The sequence below is a fragment of the Bombina bombina genome, chromosome 1 (genome assembly GCF_027579735.1).
Source record: "Bombina bombina isolate aBomBom1 chromosome 1, aBomBom1.pri, whole genome shotgun sequence".
Classification (NCBI taxonomy): domain Eukaryota; kingdom Metazoa; phylum Chordata; class Amphibia; order Anura; family Bombinatoridae; genus Bombina; species Bombina bombina.
Genome location: NC_069499.1, coordinates 1,542,094,499 through 1,542,111,646, shown reverse-complemented (window position 1 = coordinate 1,542,111,646; position 17,148 = coordinate 1,542,094,499). Strand labels below are relative to the sequence as shown.

Below are 17,148 nucleotides of genomic sequence, written 5' to 3'. Positions count from 1 at the left end.
ACATATGGTGTAATTTAGGTTTCGTAGGTGCCGCATTTAACTGGCATCCATTAACTTGTAACTTATAGCTCCGGTATCCTAGTGGGCGAATAAAGCTGTTTCCACAGTTTATAATTATGCAGTCGATTTCCAGCAAGGAGAGATTTCTTTAACATACGCGGATGTCGTCAGTGCATAGGAATATAAAGTCCTTTTACAGGGTCCTCTGTGAGTAGTTCTTTTTCTGCGTGAACGTTGGTGTATATAAACTTACTTCACTGGGACTGTGTCTCTACATCCGACAGGTCCCCCACAGACGGCTCATTCAGGAACGGATGATTTGAAATACAGACTGACACATGGGCCTCTGTTGCACATTTTTATGTATTTTTTAATGTGAAGGTATTTTTATTGTAAATGTAATTACATTGTGGGTTTTTTGTGTTTTCATATGAGTATATTCAGCAACTCTGTTTAATTAAAATATAATAAGTTTTAACTTAATATACATTGTGTATTTTTCCATAGCCCAGTTGGGCACAGTGGCTTAAAGTTCACTCGCAGAGTCACCATAGCGTACTAGGAAGAGTAAGGCTTCTATATCAAATATTAGTTTTAATGTTTTTGTTCTCCAAGTGGAGAATTTGTATAAATCCATTTGTTCTGAATGGTCTCCTGCTTTATATACTAAAATGCTGGATGTAAAGAAAGGGATCTGACACTATACGTATAGTATAAAATCCTGTTATTGCTGTAATATTTCTCTCACCAAGAAGTCTCATATTACAAGTGCAGCGACCCTGTGTTAACAATAGCTCATAGTGTTAGAGCTGAAAATCGTTAGCCTGCTTGGATACCTGAAGTAAAGTGTTACGGCTAGAATAAAAAAATAACCAAACACATGTATGATATATTAAAAAAAAAAAATTCATACATATTAAATGCGATATATATGTTTTTATTTATAAAAATGTTTTTAATAGTGATTTAAAGGTATATGGTGTATGACAAGGTTTGGGACTGGGATGGGCTCAGAGGTGTATATTTGTGTATTTGTGTGTGTGTGTGTACATATGTACAGTATGTGCACACATACATATAAATATGTACACACACATACAGATATAAACATACACACATAAAAACACACATACATACAGATATATACATACACACATAAAAACACATACATATAAATATGTACACACATACATACAGATACATACATTACACACATAAAAACACACACACATGCATATAAATATGTACACACACATATACATACAGATGTATACATACACACATAAAAACACACATACATATAAATATGTACACACATACATACAGATACATACATACACACATAAAAACACACACACATACATATAAATATGCACACACACATACAGATGTATACATACACACATAAAAACACACATACATATAAATATGTACACATAAAAACACACATACATATAAATATGTACACACATATATACAGATATATACATACACACATAAAAACACACATACATATAAATATGTACACACACATACATACAGATGTATACATACACACATAAAAACACACATACATATAAATATGTACACACATACATACAGATATATACATACACACATAAAAACACACACACATACATATAAATATGTACACACATACATACAGATACATACATACAGATGTATACATACATAAACACATAAAAACACATACATATAAATATGTACACACATACATACAGATACATACATACACACATAAAAACACACACACATACATATAAATATGTACACACATACATACAGATACATACATACAGATGTATACATACACACACACATAAAAACACATACATATAAATATGTACACACATACATACAGATGTATACATACACACATAAAAACACATACATATAAATATGTACACACATACATACAGATGTATACATACACACATAAAAACACATACATATAAATATGTACACACATACATATAGATACATACATACATACACACACACATAAAAACACCCACACATACATATAAATATGTACACACACATACATATAAATATGTACACACACATACATACAGATGTATACATACACACATAAAAACACACATACATATAAATATGTACACACACATACATACAGATGTATACATACACACATAAAAACACACATCCATATAAATATGTACACACACATACATACAGATGTATACATACACACATAAAAACACATACATATAAATATGTACACACACATACATACAGATGTATACATACACACATAAAAACACATACATATAAATATGTACACACACATACATACAGATGTATACATACACACATAAAAACACATACATATAAATATGTACACACATACATACAGATACATACATACATACATACACACATAAAAACACACACACATACATATAAATATGTACACACACATACATACAGATGTATACATACACACATAAAAACACACATACATATAAATATGTACACACACATACATACAGATGTATACATACACACATAAAAACACACATACATATAAATATGTACACACACATACATACAGATGTATACATACACACATAAAAACACATACATATAAATATGTACACACACATACATACAGATGTATACATACACACATAAAAACACACATACATATAAATATGTACACACACATACATACAGATGTATACATACACACATAAAAACACATACATATAAATATGTACACACACATACATACAGATGTATACATACACACATAAAAACACATACATATAAATATGTACACACACATACATACAGATGTATACATACACACATAAAAACACATACATATAAATATGTACACACATACATACAGATACATACATACATACACACATAAAACACACACACATACATATAAATATGTACACACACATACATATAAATATGTACACACACATACATATAAATATGTACACACATACATACAGATGTATACATACACACATAAAAACACACATACATATAAATATGTACACACACATACATACAGATGTATACATATACACATAAAAACACACATACATATAAATATGTACACACACATACATACAGATGTATACATACACACATAAAAACACATACATATAAATATGTACACACACATACATACAGATGTATACATACACACATAAAAACACATACATATAAATATGTACACACATACATACAGATACATACATACATACACACATAAAAACACACACACACATACATATAAATATGTACACACACATACATATAAATATGTACACACACATACATACAGATGTATACATACACACATAAAAACACACATACATATAAATATGTATACAGATGTATACATACACACATAAAAACACACATACATATAAATATGTACACACACATACATACAGATGTATACATACACACATAAAAACACATATACATATAAATATGTACACACATACATACAGATGTATACATACACACATAAAAACACATACATATAAATATGTACACACATACATACAGATGTATACATACACACATAAAAACACATACATATAAATATGTACACACATACATACAGATACATACATACATACACACATAAAAACACACACACATACATATAAATATGTACACACACATACATATAAATATGTACACACACATACATACAGATGTATATATACACACATAAAAACACACATACATATAAATATGTACACACACATACATACAGATGTATACATACACACATAAAAACACACATACATATAAATATGTACACACACATACATACAGATGTATACATACACACATAAAAACACACATACATATAAATATGTACACACATACATACAGATATATACATACACACATAAAAACACACATACATATAAATATGTACACACACATACATACAGATGTATACATACACACATAAAAACACACATACATATAAATATGTACACACACATACATACAGATGTATACATACACACATAAAAACACACATACATATAAATATGTACACACATACATACAGATACATACATACACACATAAAAACACACACACATACATATAAATATGTACACACACATACATACAGATGTATACATACACACATAAAAACACACATACATATAAATATGTACACACACATACATACAGATGTATACATACACACATAAAAACACATACATATAAATATGTACACACATACATACAGATGTATACATACACACATAAAAACACATACATATAAATATGTACACACACATACATACAGATGTATACATACACACATAAAAACACACATACATATAAATATGTACACACACATACATACAGATATAAACATACACGCAGAAAAATATGCATAAATATATATATAGTTTAACACTTTGTGAAGAAACCAACTATTTCTTCTTTATTTTAGCGCACCTTTGGGTTAGCGATTGAGTGAAAGCCCGGTCTTGAGTTTTGTAGCTCTCCCAATAGTAGTCATTAGATGAGGGATTTAGGGCCTCTTCAGCATAGAGAGAAATCATCAGCGTATTGCACTGAGCACTATATTGTAAATGTAATGTCTCTCCTTCAGATAAAGAATAGTAGTCAATTCCCCTCAGTTAGATATACAGATCCAAGATAAATATTTCTTTAAAACAATCCCTGAGAAGCCTCAAAATACTGACAAAGCTTCTTATAGAATCTCACCAGACCAGAGAGCTTTAGATTATCAAACCCTTAGTGAGGCCGTGCTATTTGACCTCCAGATGTTAGTGAGAGCACCGTGGATTGCGCTCTAGTGATGTTAGCGTACCATAGTGTTGCCTTTTTTATGCACTACCTGTAGGCTATTGACGGTGGGTATCTTATATCCCTCTTTGTCTGGTAGGCCTATTTAATTTTTGTGTGTTTGTGGGTCTGTTACAGATCAGGATGGAGCTGAGCCCAGCGGTAATTCAGTCTCTGTGGGAAATCTCCTGCGACTATCTTGTTACACGGGCCTGGAAAGATGGGCGCAACAGTCGGGCCACATCCTTGCAGCTTTTTCAGAACGACTGGAGAAGGTTCCAGCTGCTCTCCCAGAGATGGTTCGAGGGGCAATGATTTATCACAAAACAATTAAACAGGTGTGCAAACATGTCCAAGTCATTTACCGTTGTTATTTAGGGACTTCTTAAAGCCACAGAGACTGCAGTAGGTCAGTGACTAACTCAGTTTACCTCATGACTTAGGGCCTGATCAAAAATTTGCCAACATGGAGAGAAATTGTGCAAAATCTTTAACCGTTAATTTAGCATTATCTAACAATGTGTGTCTCTCTCCTTCGCATACAGCTAGATAAATAGCTCTCAAACTAAAATTTACATTTCAAAAATTCTTTAAAGGACCTCGGAGTAATGACAAAGCTTTTTAGTTTATCTTACCAGAGCAGTCATGAGGCCCTCAGTCTGAACAGATGCAGCAAAAAGCAGAAATATTGGGATAATCAGCGAGACGTATTAAAAAGCTACAGAGAAGCTGCAATGTTTACATTGTATCTGCTTAAACTGTATTTGTTTTGATAGTGTGATCTATAAATAAGTCATTTGGGGTTGTCTCTCTTTAAAGATACATTTTCTTTTTTTAATTGTTAGAGAGAATTGAAAACCCCCTCCAAAAAAACCCTGTCCTGAAAAAAAACTGTATCATTGTCTATTTATAGAGGCTTGTCCCTTTCCACGAGTAAAGCAGAGGCCGTTCTCTTTATCAGCCATGGAGGATTAAAAAGCACAGAACTAATATTGTGGTATTAGTTTACATTTAAATATAAACAGCTTTTACATAACATAATTTTTTGCTGGCAAACAAAATAAATATTTCCAATATTATTATTATCGGTTATTTGTAGAGCGCCAACAGTTTCCACAGCGCTAATATGTGTGTATTGTGCTCGTTCATGTGCAGGAAATAAATATTTTCAGTACAATGCCCCTTTAAGAAGTGAAGGTGGACGTCCATGATATGGGCCACACGTGTTTAAACCACATGCTCCTTCATGTGCTGTTGGTCACACGTGTTTGAGTCCTTTGTCTTTCGAATCAAGCACTGCTGCCTCAGGCTGATTACACAGTATGTTGTTTTTATTAATAGATGTGGTCTCTTCTGCTTCCACAATAAATTAGTGATGTCAAGAATTGTATGTCTAACAAAACAGCAGTTACTGGGACCGTGGATAGTGTGTTTGGGAAATGGACTGTAAGCTGGAGTCAATTACTGTAGTTAATGTTTTCTCTGTTAAACCTAAAAACACATACCAGACTATGGTATATTTCTAGTACCGGGGTGTGAGGGCCTTATGATCTAAATCTCTCCACTCAGATGATCCAAAATGATCCTTCAGAACTGCAAGATCCCTCACAAGATTCCAGAAAAGCAAATTTTGATAAAGTTCACTAAGGGATGTTCCCTGTATTCTGGATGTGAAGGAGAGACAAGCAATATAGCACCGCATGACATGAGAGTTTTACTACATTTATACCTTGTGCTTTGTATTTTAATTCACTTTAATGTTAAAGTGATGGTAAATCCTAGAGCTTTTAAAACGCTAGGATTTACCAGTGCTAAAAATAAAGGGGACTTTTAGTCATTAAGTGTAAAAAACCTCATGCTTAAAGTTACTTTTTTTTACAGCGAGTTTATACCGAGCTGAGCACCTTCGGCCACCCACAGTAAAACGTCATTCTCTTTGCCTGTGTTAGTGATAGGAAGAGGTAAAGTGAGGTGTTAGTTTAGATTCTTCAATCAAGAGTTTATTATTTTTAAATGGTGCCAATGTGTACTATTTTACTCAGAGGTAAAGCTTCAAGCTTTTCAGCAATGGGAACTGAGGAGATTCTACATTCTCTCTGTCTCCCAGTCTGTGTGCTTCCCTGCTGAATATGGTCTTAGCAGATATTATCTAAGACCCAGTTTGTTCTCAACAGATTCCTGGAGGAGAAGAAGGACCTCTGGCAGTGTGCGACAAGTCATGCTGTTACTCAGCATTGAGGTATGTGCAGTCTATTATTTTCTGTGACACCTAGTAACTCAGAAAGACTGTTCATTTTCCTCTGTAAGCTGGCTCTTCTGTTCAACATCTGTGTCCTACTATACACGGTACTGAAGGGCTGCTATCATTATTTGACCTATTGTTGGGACTGCATAATGTATATAAGGGTTTTTTATTGAGGACTATCTTTAACCCTTTCAAGTTTGGGCTGACGCTGGGGATCTGGCTGGAGTATTATACTCTGGGGAATAGCACTGCTCTAGTATGGCCCCGGCAGGGTTGTTTATAACAGCAGACTGGGAGTTGGTTGTTTTAAGGGGACTGGCTTATGTTTAATTTTTTTTGGACACTTCGTTATGTGTAAATTTTTTCCCGGCGGCTCCACTTTGCTTTTCAATGCACTGTATTGAGCAGCCCGGGAGTTTCGATTTGATACGCCCACGATGGGCAGGGCATTCATTCGCGAGCTGGGAGAAGCCGCGCAGTGTGTTCCTGGGAGTCGGACAGTGTACTTTGACTCTGGTGTTGGTCTGGACCGCGTGGGTGGTAGAAAAGACCAGCGGTTTTAGTCACTCTGTTGCTCGGGTTGCAGTTGTCACTGGGTCATAAGGAGCATGTAGGCGCCGCAGCAGAACTTTGGCGAGGTGCTTATTTCAAGTGTGCGGTTACTGTTCAAATTTAGTTAACTTTACTGGGATATGTAAAACACGGTTCTTTTCTCCAAAGACACAGTTATAAAGAGTGCTGGGCAAATTTTTTTATTTTTTAAAGGCACAGTTGTTTTTGTTTTGCTCTGTTGCATATTTTCCAGTTCTGTATGTAAAAAGTGTATTTCATAATTAAATACTACGGCCAATACCATTTGTTATCAATAGATGATTTTAATGCCAGTACTTGTTCCATGTGTTTAAATGCCAATGTGGAACCCCCTGTTACTTTTTGTCCCTCATGCACTGAGAGGGCATTGCAATGTAGAGAGCAGATTTTCTTTAACAAAGATATATCTAAGGATGTTTCTCAGACTGATGAGATTCAGGGTATGCCACCAAATTCTCCCCAAGCGTCACAGTCCTTAACGCCCGCACAGGCGATACCGTGCTCTTCAACTTCGTCTGCCTCCTTCACCCTGCAAGATATGGTTGCAGTTATGTCATCGACTCTTTCAGAAGTTTTATCTAAGTTGCCAGCTTTGCAAGGCAAACGCAGTAGGACATAGAGCCATGTGGTCCCTACAACTTCTGATGCTTTGATGGCAATCTCCGATGTACCCTCCCAGGGTTCTGAATTGGGGGGTAGGGAGGCCCTGTCTGAGGGGGAACTGTCTGACTCAGGGAGTGCATTGCCCCTGATAGATTCGGACGTGATGTCCTTCAGGTTTAAGCTTTAACACCTCCGCCTGTTACTACGGGAGGTTTTGGTGACTCTGGATGACTGTGACTCGATTGTGGTTCCACCAGAGAAATTGAGTAAGATGGACAGATACTTAGAGGTCCCTTCTTATTCCAATGTTTTTCCGGTTCCTAAGAGAATTTCGGAAATTATTGCAAGGGAATGGGAAAGACCAGGTATTCTGTTCTCCCCTTCTCCTATTTTTAGGAAAATGTACCCTATAGCTGACACCATTCGGGATTCTTGGCAGACGGTCCCTAAGGTGGAGGGAGCTATCTCAACTCTGGCTAAGCATATGACTATCCCTATCGAGGACAGTTGTGCTTTCAAAGACCCCATGGATAGGAAGTTGGAGGGTCTTCTCAAAAAACTCTATGTTCATCAAGGGTTTTTATTGCAACTGGCGGCCTGTATTGTAACAGTCACGACTGCGGCTGCTTTTTGGTTTGACGCTCTAGAAGAGTCTCTTAGAACTGAGACCTCCTTAGAGGAAATACAGGACAGAATTAAGGCCCTTAAGTTGGCTAATTCTTTTGTTACGGATGCTTCCTTTCAGATCACCAAATTAGTGGCTAAGAGTTCGGGATTCTCCATCTTAGCACGAAGAGCTTTATGGTTAAAATCTTGGTCTGCGGATGTGTCCTCTAAATCCAAGCTTTTGGCTATTCCTTTCAAGGGAAAGACCCTATTCAGGCCTGACTTGAAAGAAATAATTTCTGATATTACGGGAGGTAAGGGTCATCTCCTCCCTCAGGACAAATCATCTAAGCAAAGGGGACGACAGAGTAATTTTCGTTCCTTTCGTAATTTCAAAGAAGTCCCCCCTTCCTCTTCCACTAAACAGGAAGGGATTTATTCACAAGCCAAACCCACCTGGAGACCCAACCAGGCTTGGAACAAGGGTAAACAACCCAAGAAGCCCACTGCTGCTCCCAAGACAGCATGAAGGGGCGGCCTCAAATCCGGGACCGGATCTGGTAGGGGGCAGACTTTCTCTCTTTGTCCAGGCTTGGATAAGAGACGTTCAGGATCCCTGGACATTAGAAATCGTTTCTCAAGGGTATCAGTTGAAGTTCAAAAATTCCTTCCCAAGGGGAAGGTTTCTTCTTTCATGATTGTCTGTAGACCAGATAAAAAGAGAGGCGTTCTTACGTTGTGTAAAAGACCTCTCCACTATGGGAGTAATTTGTCCTGTTCCAATACAGGAACAGGGGCAGGGGTTTTACTCAAATCTTTTTGTGGTTCCAAAAAAAGAAGGAACGTTCCGACATTTTAGATCTCAAGAGTCTAAACAAGTTTCTCAAAGTTCCATCCTTCAAGATGGAAACTATTCGGACAATTCTTCCATTGATCCAGGAGGTTCAATATATGACTACCGTGGACTTAAAGGATGCATATCTTCATATTCCTATCCACAGAGATCATCACAAGTTCCTGAGGTTTGCCTTTCTGGACAAACATTTTCAGTTCATGGCCCTTCCGTTCGGGCTGGCCACGGCACCCAGAATCTTCACAAAGGTTCTAGGGTCTCTGCTGGCGGCTCTCAGGCCGCGGGGCATTGCAGTGGAGCCTTATCTGGACGATATTCTGATTCAGGTGTCCTCTTATCAGCTGACAAAGTCTCATACCGACATTGTTCTATCCTTTCTAAGGACTCACAGGTGGAAGGTGAATCTAGAAAAGAGTTCACTAATTCCACAGACAAGGTTTCCTTTTCTGGGGACTCTAATATACTCTCTATCCGTAGAAAACAGACAAGGTGGTCTCCTTGCAAAAAAATCCTTATTTTATTGTTTACACAAGTAACAGGAACAAACAAAGTCACTTGTGACTTTGTTTGTTCCTGTTACTTGTGTAAACAATAAAATAAGGATTTTTTTGCAAGGAGACCACCTTGTCTGTTTTCTATATCATTGCTAGCAAGTTGGCAGTTACTTGCACCGGTCTCCTGCTTCCTGGGTTCCTGTGCTGGATACTTCTGTGCTTTGTATACTCTCTATCCATGAATTTTTTTTTTTGACGGAAGTCAGAAATTTAAAAATTCTGGATACATGCCGATATCTTCAGTCCAATCCTCGGCCATCAGTGGCTCAGTGCATGGAGGTGATTGGATTGATGGTGGCAGCAATGGACATCATTCCGTTTGCTCGTTTTCATCTCAGACCTCTACAACTGAGCATGCTCAGACAGTGGAATGGAGATTATGCAAATTTGTCTCCTCAGATAGACCTGGATCAGGAGACAAGAGACTCTCTTCTCTGGTGGTTGTCGCCAGATCATCTGTCCCAAGGGACGTGCTTCCGCAGACCCTCATGGGTGATAGTGACAACGGACGCCAGCCTAATAGGGTGGAGCGCAGTCTGGAATTCCCTGAAGGCTCAGGGTGTGTGGACTTAGTCGGAATCTCTACTTCCCATCAATATTCTGGAGTTGAGAGCAATATTTAATGCGCTTCAGGCTTGGCCTCAGTTGGCTTCGGTCAAATTCATCCGATTCCAGTCGGACAACATCACGACTGTGGCTTACATCAATCATCAGGGAGGAACAAGGAGTTCCTTAGCGATGACAGAAGTATTCAAGATAATTCGGTGGGCGGAGGCTCACTCTTGTTATCTGTCAGCAATCTACATCCCAGGAGTGGACAACTGGGAAGTGGATTTTTTGAGCAGACAGACATTTCATCCGGGGGAATGGGAACTCCATTCGGAGGTCTTTGCCACCCTGATTCTCAGGTGGGGCAGACCGGAGCTGGATCTTATGGCATCTCGTCAGAATGCCAAGCTCCCAAGATACGGATCCAGGTCCAGGGATCCTTACGCCGAACTGATAGATGCCTTGGCAGTGCCTTGGTCGTTCAACCTAGCTTATGTGTCTCCAACGTTTGCTCTCCTTCCCCAGGTGATTGCTCGGATCAAACAGGAAAGGGCTTCAGTGATTCTCATCGCTCCTGCGTGGCCTCGCAGTTCTTGTTATGCCGATCTGGTGGACATGTCCTCTCTGCCACTGTGGAAGCTTCCATTGAAGCAGGACCTTCTCATTCAGGGACCCTTCCATCATCCGAATCTAGTTTCTCTGCCGCTAACTGCTTGGAGATTGAACGCTTGATTTTATCTAAGCGAGGGTTCTCTGATTCGGTCATTGATACCTTGATCCAGGCATGTAAGCTTGTTACTAGAAAGATTTACCATAAGATATGGCGTAAATATCTCTATTGGTGCGAATCCAAGGGCTACTCATGGAGTAAGATTAGCATTCCGAGGATTTTATCTTTTCTCCAAGAAGGATTGGAGAAAGGGTTATCAACAAGTTCCTTAAAGGGACAGATTTCTGCTTTATCTATTTTGCTACACAAACGTCTGGCAGATATTCCGGATGTTCAATCTTATTGTCAGGCCCTGACTAGAATAAGGTCTGTGTTTAGACCTATTGCTCCTCCTTGGAGTTTGAATTTAGTTCTTAAAGTTCTTCAAGGGGTTCCGTTTGAACCTATGCATTCCATAGATATTAAGTTGTTATCTTGGAAAGTTTTATTTTTGGTTGCTATTTCTTATATTAATCAGGAAATTGTTCCTTCGTTGTGTCCTAATCCTTCTTCTAAGAAGGAGCGTCTATTACATAACCTGGACGTGGTCCGTGCCTTGAAGTTTTACTTGCGGCGACTAAAGAATTTCGTCAATCATCTTCATTATTTATTGTCTTTTCTGGGAAACGTAGGGTTCAGAAAGCTACGGCTACCTTTCTCTCTTTCTGGCTGAAGAGTGCCATCCGTTTTGCATATGAGACTGCTGGACAGCAGCCTCCTGAAAGAATTATGGCTCTTTCTACTAGGGCTGTGGCTTCGTCATAGGCATTTAAAAATTATGCTTCCGTTGAACAGATTTGCAAGGCTGCAACTTGGTCGTCTCTTCACACTTTTTCCAAATTTTACAAATTTGATACTTTTGCCTCGTCTGAGGCTGTTTTTGGGAGAAAGGTTCTTCAAGCAGTGGTGCCTTTCGTTTATTTTCCTGTCTTGTCCCTCCCGTTCATCCGTGTCCTATAGCTTTGGTATTATATCCCATAAGTAAGGATGAAATCCGTGGACTCGTCATATCTTGTAAAAGAAAAAAAGAAATTTATGCATATATGATAAATTTGTTTCTTTTACGATATGACGAGTCCACGGTCCACCCTGTCATTTTCTAAGACAGGTCTTTATTTTGTTAAACTTCAGTCACCTCTGCACCTTGGCTTTTCCTTTCTCTTCCTAACTTCGGTCGAATGACTGGAGTGGGAGGGCAGGGAGGAGCTATATATACAGCTCTGCTGTGGTGCTCTTTGCCTCCTCCTGCTGACCAGGAGGCGATATCCCATAAGTAAGGATGAAATCCGTGGACTCGTCATATCGTAAAAGAAACAAATTTATCAGTTAAGCATAAATTTCCTTTTTTTTCAATGAGATGACGTTTCCACCTCTTAGCCAATAGCCATGTGCGTTATTCAGCCTTATGCTGGATGGTTTGCACATTATTGGCTAAGAGATGGAAACATCACCTCATTGGGGAAATAACGTTTGGCCCGTGGGCGGCCGGAAGCTCTCAGCTTGGCATAAACTGGTTGCAAATAAAGGAACTTTCAGCATGAAGTTTTTTTTATACTTCATGATTGAATACCCTTTATTTGTAGCACTGGTAAATCCTAGCATTTAAAAAATGCTAGGATTTACTATTACTTTAAAATTGTGTACTTTAAGCTTTATTATATTTAAGCTTTGCACTTCAGTTTTGCATTTTAATGCAATTATATTCTGTATAAAGCTTTGTATTTAGGATTGGGATTGCTACTTTAACAAATTAGGATAATAATTTGTATATTTTCGTTTATTTTACAAATTACCTTCTACTTTGTATTTGTTCTATGTGAAATAAGCCTGACAGCTCAACACAATGGGAGGGCAGGGGAATTTCCTGGTCTGAACAGGGGCATTACAGTGTGTGTCTGAAACTCATTTGCAACTCTCATTATTTTCTCTTAACATTTTACACCTGTAGATTTCACTGTTTTATCTCACTAATTGTATTCAGGTGAAGTTTTCTTTAATACACTTACCTGACTGACAGAAAAGTATTATTACTAAACTAGAGGCAAATACAAGTTAAACTGTATTGAAAACATTTCAGTTTAATTTGTATTTGCTGCAGATTCCGAGTGTATATCAGTGCCAGGTGCTTCCCTGTTAACCTCACTCTCGAACTGTGATCTTCTCTGTCCCAGAGAGCCTTATTACTGTTTATGGGAGGCAGCTCTCCTCTCTCGGAGACTTCCAGGTTCCACCATTTTTATTCCACCTGTGTTTTCTGTGGCTCTCTGTGAATGGTGTAACTAGTATTTTCTGTGGCTTTCTGAAGAGTGTAAATAGTATGTTCAGTGGCTCTCTGTGAATCTTGTGAATAGTGTTTTCTGTGGCTCTCTGAAGAGTGTAAATAGTATGTTCAGTGGCTCTCTGTGAGTGGTGTACATATCGTGTTCAGTGGCTCTCTGTGAATGGTGTAACTAGTGTGTTCAGTGGCTCTCTGTGAATGGTGTAACTAGTGTGTTCAGTGGCTCTCTGTGAGTGGTGTAACTAGTGTGTTCAGTGGCTCTCTGTGAGTGGTGTAAATAGTGTGTTCTGTGGCTCTCTGTGAGTGGTGTAAATAGTGTGTTCTGTGGCTCTCTGTGAATAGTGTAACTAGTGTGTTCAGTGGCTCTCTGTGAATGGTGTAACTAGTGTGTTCAGTGGCTCTCTGTGAATGGTGTAACTAGTGTGTTCAGTGGCTCTCTGTGAGTGGTGTAAATAGTGTTCTGTGGCTCTCTGTGAGTGGTGTAAATAGTGTGTTCAGTGGCTCTCTGTGAATGGTGTAAATAGTGTGTTCTGTGGCTCTCTGTGAGTGGTGTAAATAGTGTGTTCTGTGGCTCTCTGTGAATAGTGTAAATAGTGTGTTCTGTGGCTCTCTGTGAGTGGTGTAAATAGTGTGTTCAGTTGCTCTCTGTGAGTGGTGTAAATAGTGTGTTCAGTTGCTCTCTGTGAGTGGTGTAAATAGTGTGTTCTGTGGCTCTCTGTGAATGGTGTAAATAGTGTGTTCTGTGGCTCTCTGTGAGTGGTGTAAATAGTGTGTTCAGTTGCTCTCTGTGAATGGTGTAAATAGTGTGTTCTGTGGCTCTCTGTGAATCATGTAAATAGTGTGTTCTGTGGCTCTCTGTGAATGGTATAAATAGTGTGTTCTGTGGCTCTCTGTGAGTGGTGTAAATAGTGTGTTCTGTGGCTCTCTGTGAGTGGTGTAAATAGTGTGTTCAGTGGCTCTCTGTGAGTGGTGTAAATAGTGTGTTCAGTTGCTCTCTGTGAATGGTATAAATAGTGTGTTCTGTGGCTCTCTGTGAGTGGTGTAAATAGTGTGTTCTGTGGCTCTCTGTGAGTGGTGTAAATAGTGTGTTCAGTGGCTCTCTGTGAGTGGTGTAAATAGTGTGTTCAGTTGCTCTCTGTGAGTGGTGTAAATAGTGTGTTCTGTGGCTCTCTGTGAGTGGTGTAAATAGTGTGTTCTGTGGCTCTCTGTGAGTGGTGTAAATAGTGTGTTCTGTGGACTTTGTGTTTACTGGTTGTGTACTTTCTTTCATGTAATTGGCAAGAGTCCATGAGCTAGTGACGTATGGGATATACATTCCTACCAGGAGGGGCAAAGTTTCCCAAACCTCAAAATGCCTATAAATACACTCCCCACCACACCCACAATTCAGTTTTACAAACTTTGCCTCCTATGGAGGTTGTGAAGTAAGTTTGTGCTAGATTTCTACGTTGATATGCGCTTCGCAGCATGCTGAAGCCCGGTTTTCCTCTCAGAGTGCATCGAATGACAGAGGGATGTGAAGGGAGTATTGCCTATTGAATGCTATGGTCATCCAATCGGGGATGTATTTCATAGGTTTTCTGTTATCGGGCGTAGAGATTCTTCTCCTACCTCCCTTTTCAGATCGACGATATACTTATATACCATTACCTCTGCTGATTCTCGTTTCAGTACTGCAACTTAGTCGTCTCTTCACACTTTTTCCAAATTTTACAAATTTGATACTTTTGCCTCGTCTGAGGCTGTTTTTGGGAGAAAGGTTCTTCAAGCAGTGGTGCCTTTCGTTTATTTTCCTGTCTTGTCCCTCCCGTTCATCCGTGTCCTATAGCTTTGGTATTGTATCCCATAAGTAAGGATGAAATCCGTGGACTCGTCATATCTTGTAAAAGAAAAAAAGAAATTTATGCTTACATGATAAATTTGTTTCTTTTACGATATGACGAGTCCACGGTTCACCCTGTCATTTTCTAAGACAGGTCTTTATTTTGTTAAACTTCAGTCACCTCTGCACCTTGGCTTTTCCTTTCTCTTCCTAACTTCGGTCGAATGACTGGAGTGGGAGGGCAGGGAGGAGCTATATATACAGCTCTGCTGTGGTGCTCTTTGCCTCCTCCTGCTGACCAGGAGGCGATATCCCATAAGTAAGGATGAAATCCGTGGACTCGTCATATCGTAAAAGAAACAAAATTATTAGGTAAGCATAAATTTCCTTTTTTTCAATGAGATGACGTTTCCACCTCTTAGCCAATAGCCATGTGCGTTAATCAGCCTTATGCTGGATGGTTTGCACATTATTGGCTAAGAGATGGAAACATCACTTCATTGGGGAAATAACGTTTGGCTCGTGGGCGGCCGGAAGCTCTCAGCTTGTCATAAACTGGTTGCAAATAAAGGAACTTTCAGCATGAAGTTTTTTTTATACTTCATTATTGAAAGTCCCCTTTATTTGTAGCACTGGTAAATCCTAGCATTTAAAAAACGCTAGGATTTACTATTACTTTAAAATTGTGTACTTTAAGCTTTATTATATTTAAGCTTTGCACTTCAGTTTTGCATTTTAATGCAATTATATTCTGTATAAAGCTTTGTATTTAGGATTGGGATTGCTACTTTAACAAATTAGGATAATAATTTGTATATTTTCGTTTATTTTACAAATTACCTTCTACTTTGTATTTGTTCTATGTGAAATAAGCCTGACAGCTCAACACAATGGGAGGGCAGGGGAATTTCCTGGTCTGAACAGGGGCATTACAGTGTGTGTCTGAAACTCATTTGCAACTCTCATTATTTTCTCTTAACATTTTACACCTGTAGATTTCACTGTTTTATCTCACTAATTGTATTCAGGTGAAGTTTTCTTTAATACACTTACCTGACTGACAGAAAAGTATTATTACTAAACTAGAGGCAAATACAAGTTAAACTGTATTGAAAACATTTCAGTTTAATTTGTATTTGCTGCAGATTCCGAGTGTATATCAGTGCCAGGTGCTTCCCTGTTAACCTCACTCTCGACTGTGATCTTCTCTATCCAAGAGAGCCTTATTACTGTTTATGGGAGGCAGCTCTCCTCTCTCGGAGACTTCCAGGTTCCACCATTTTTCTTCCACCTGTGTTTTCTGTGGCTCTCTGTGAATGGTGTAACTAGTGTTTTCTGTGGCTTTCTGAAGAGTGTAAATAGTATGTTCAGTGGCTCTCTGTGAATCTTGTGAATAGTGTTTTCTGTGGCTCTCTGAAGAGTGTAAATAGTATGTTCAGTGGCTCTCTGTGAATGGTGTACATATCGTGTTCAGTGGCTCTCTG

The 17,148-nt window shown here is 38.4% G+C and overlaps 1 protein-coding gene across 2 annotated transcripts in view; it reads left to right on the top strand.

Annotated features, from left to right (window-relative positions):
* Nucleotides 1-17,148, top strand: part of SPATA20 (spermatogenesis associated 20) — a 416,269-nt gene that overhangs the window by 275,074 nt on the left and 124,047 nt on the right. For both annotated transcript variants that reach the window (XM_053708760.1, XM_053708751.1), the window contains exon 14: nt 4,993-5,192. In XM_053708760.1, coding sequence (XP_053564735.1) covers nt 4,993-5,192 — 200 coding nt within the window. The remainder of the gene's footprint in view (nt 1-4,992; nt 5,193-17,148) is intronic.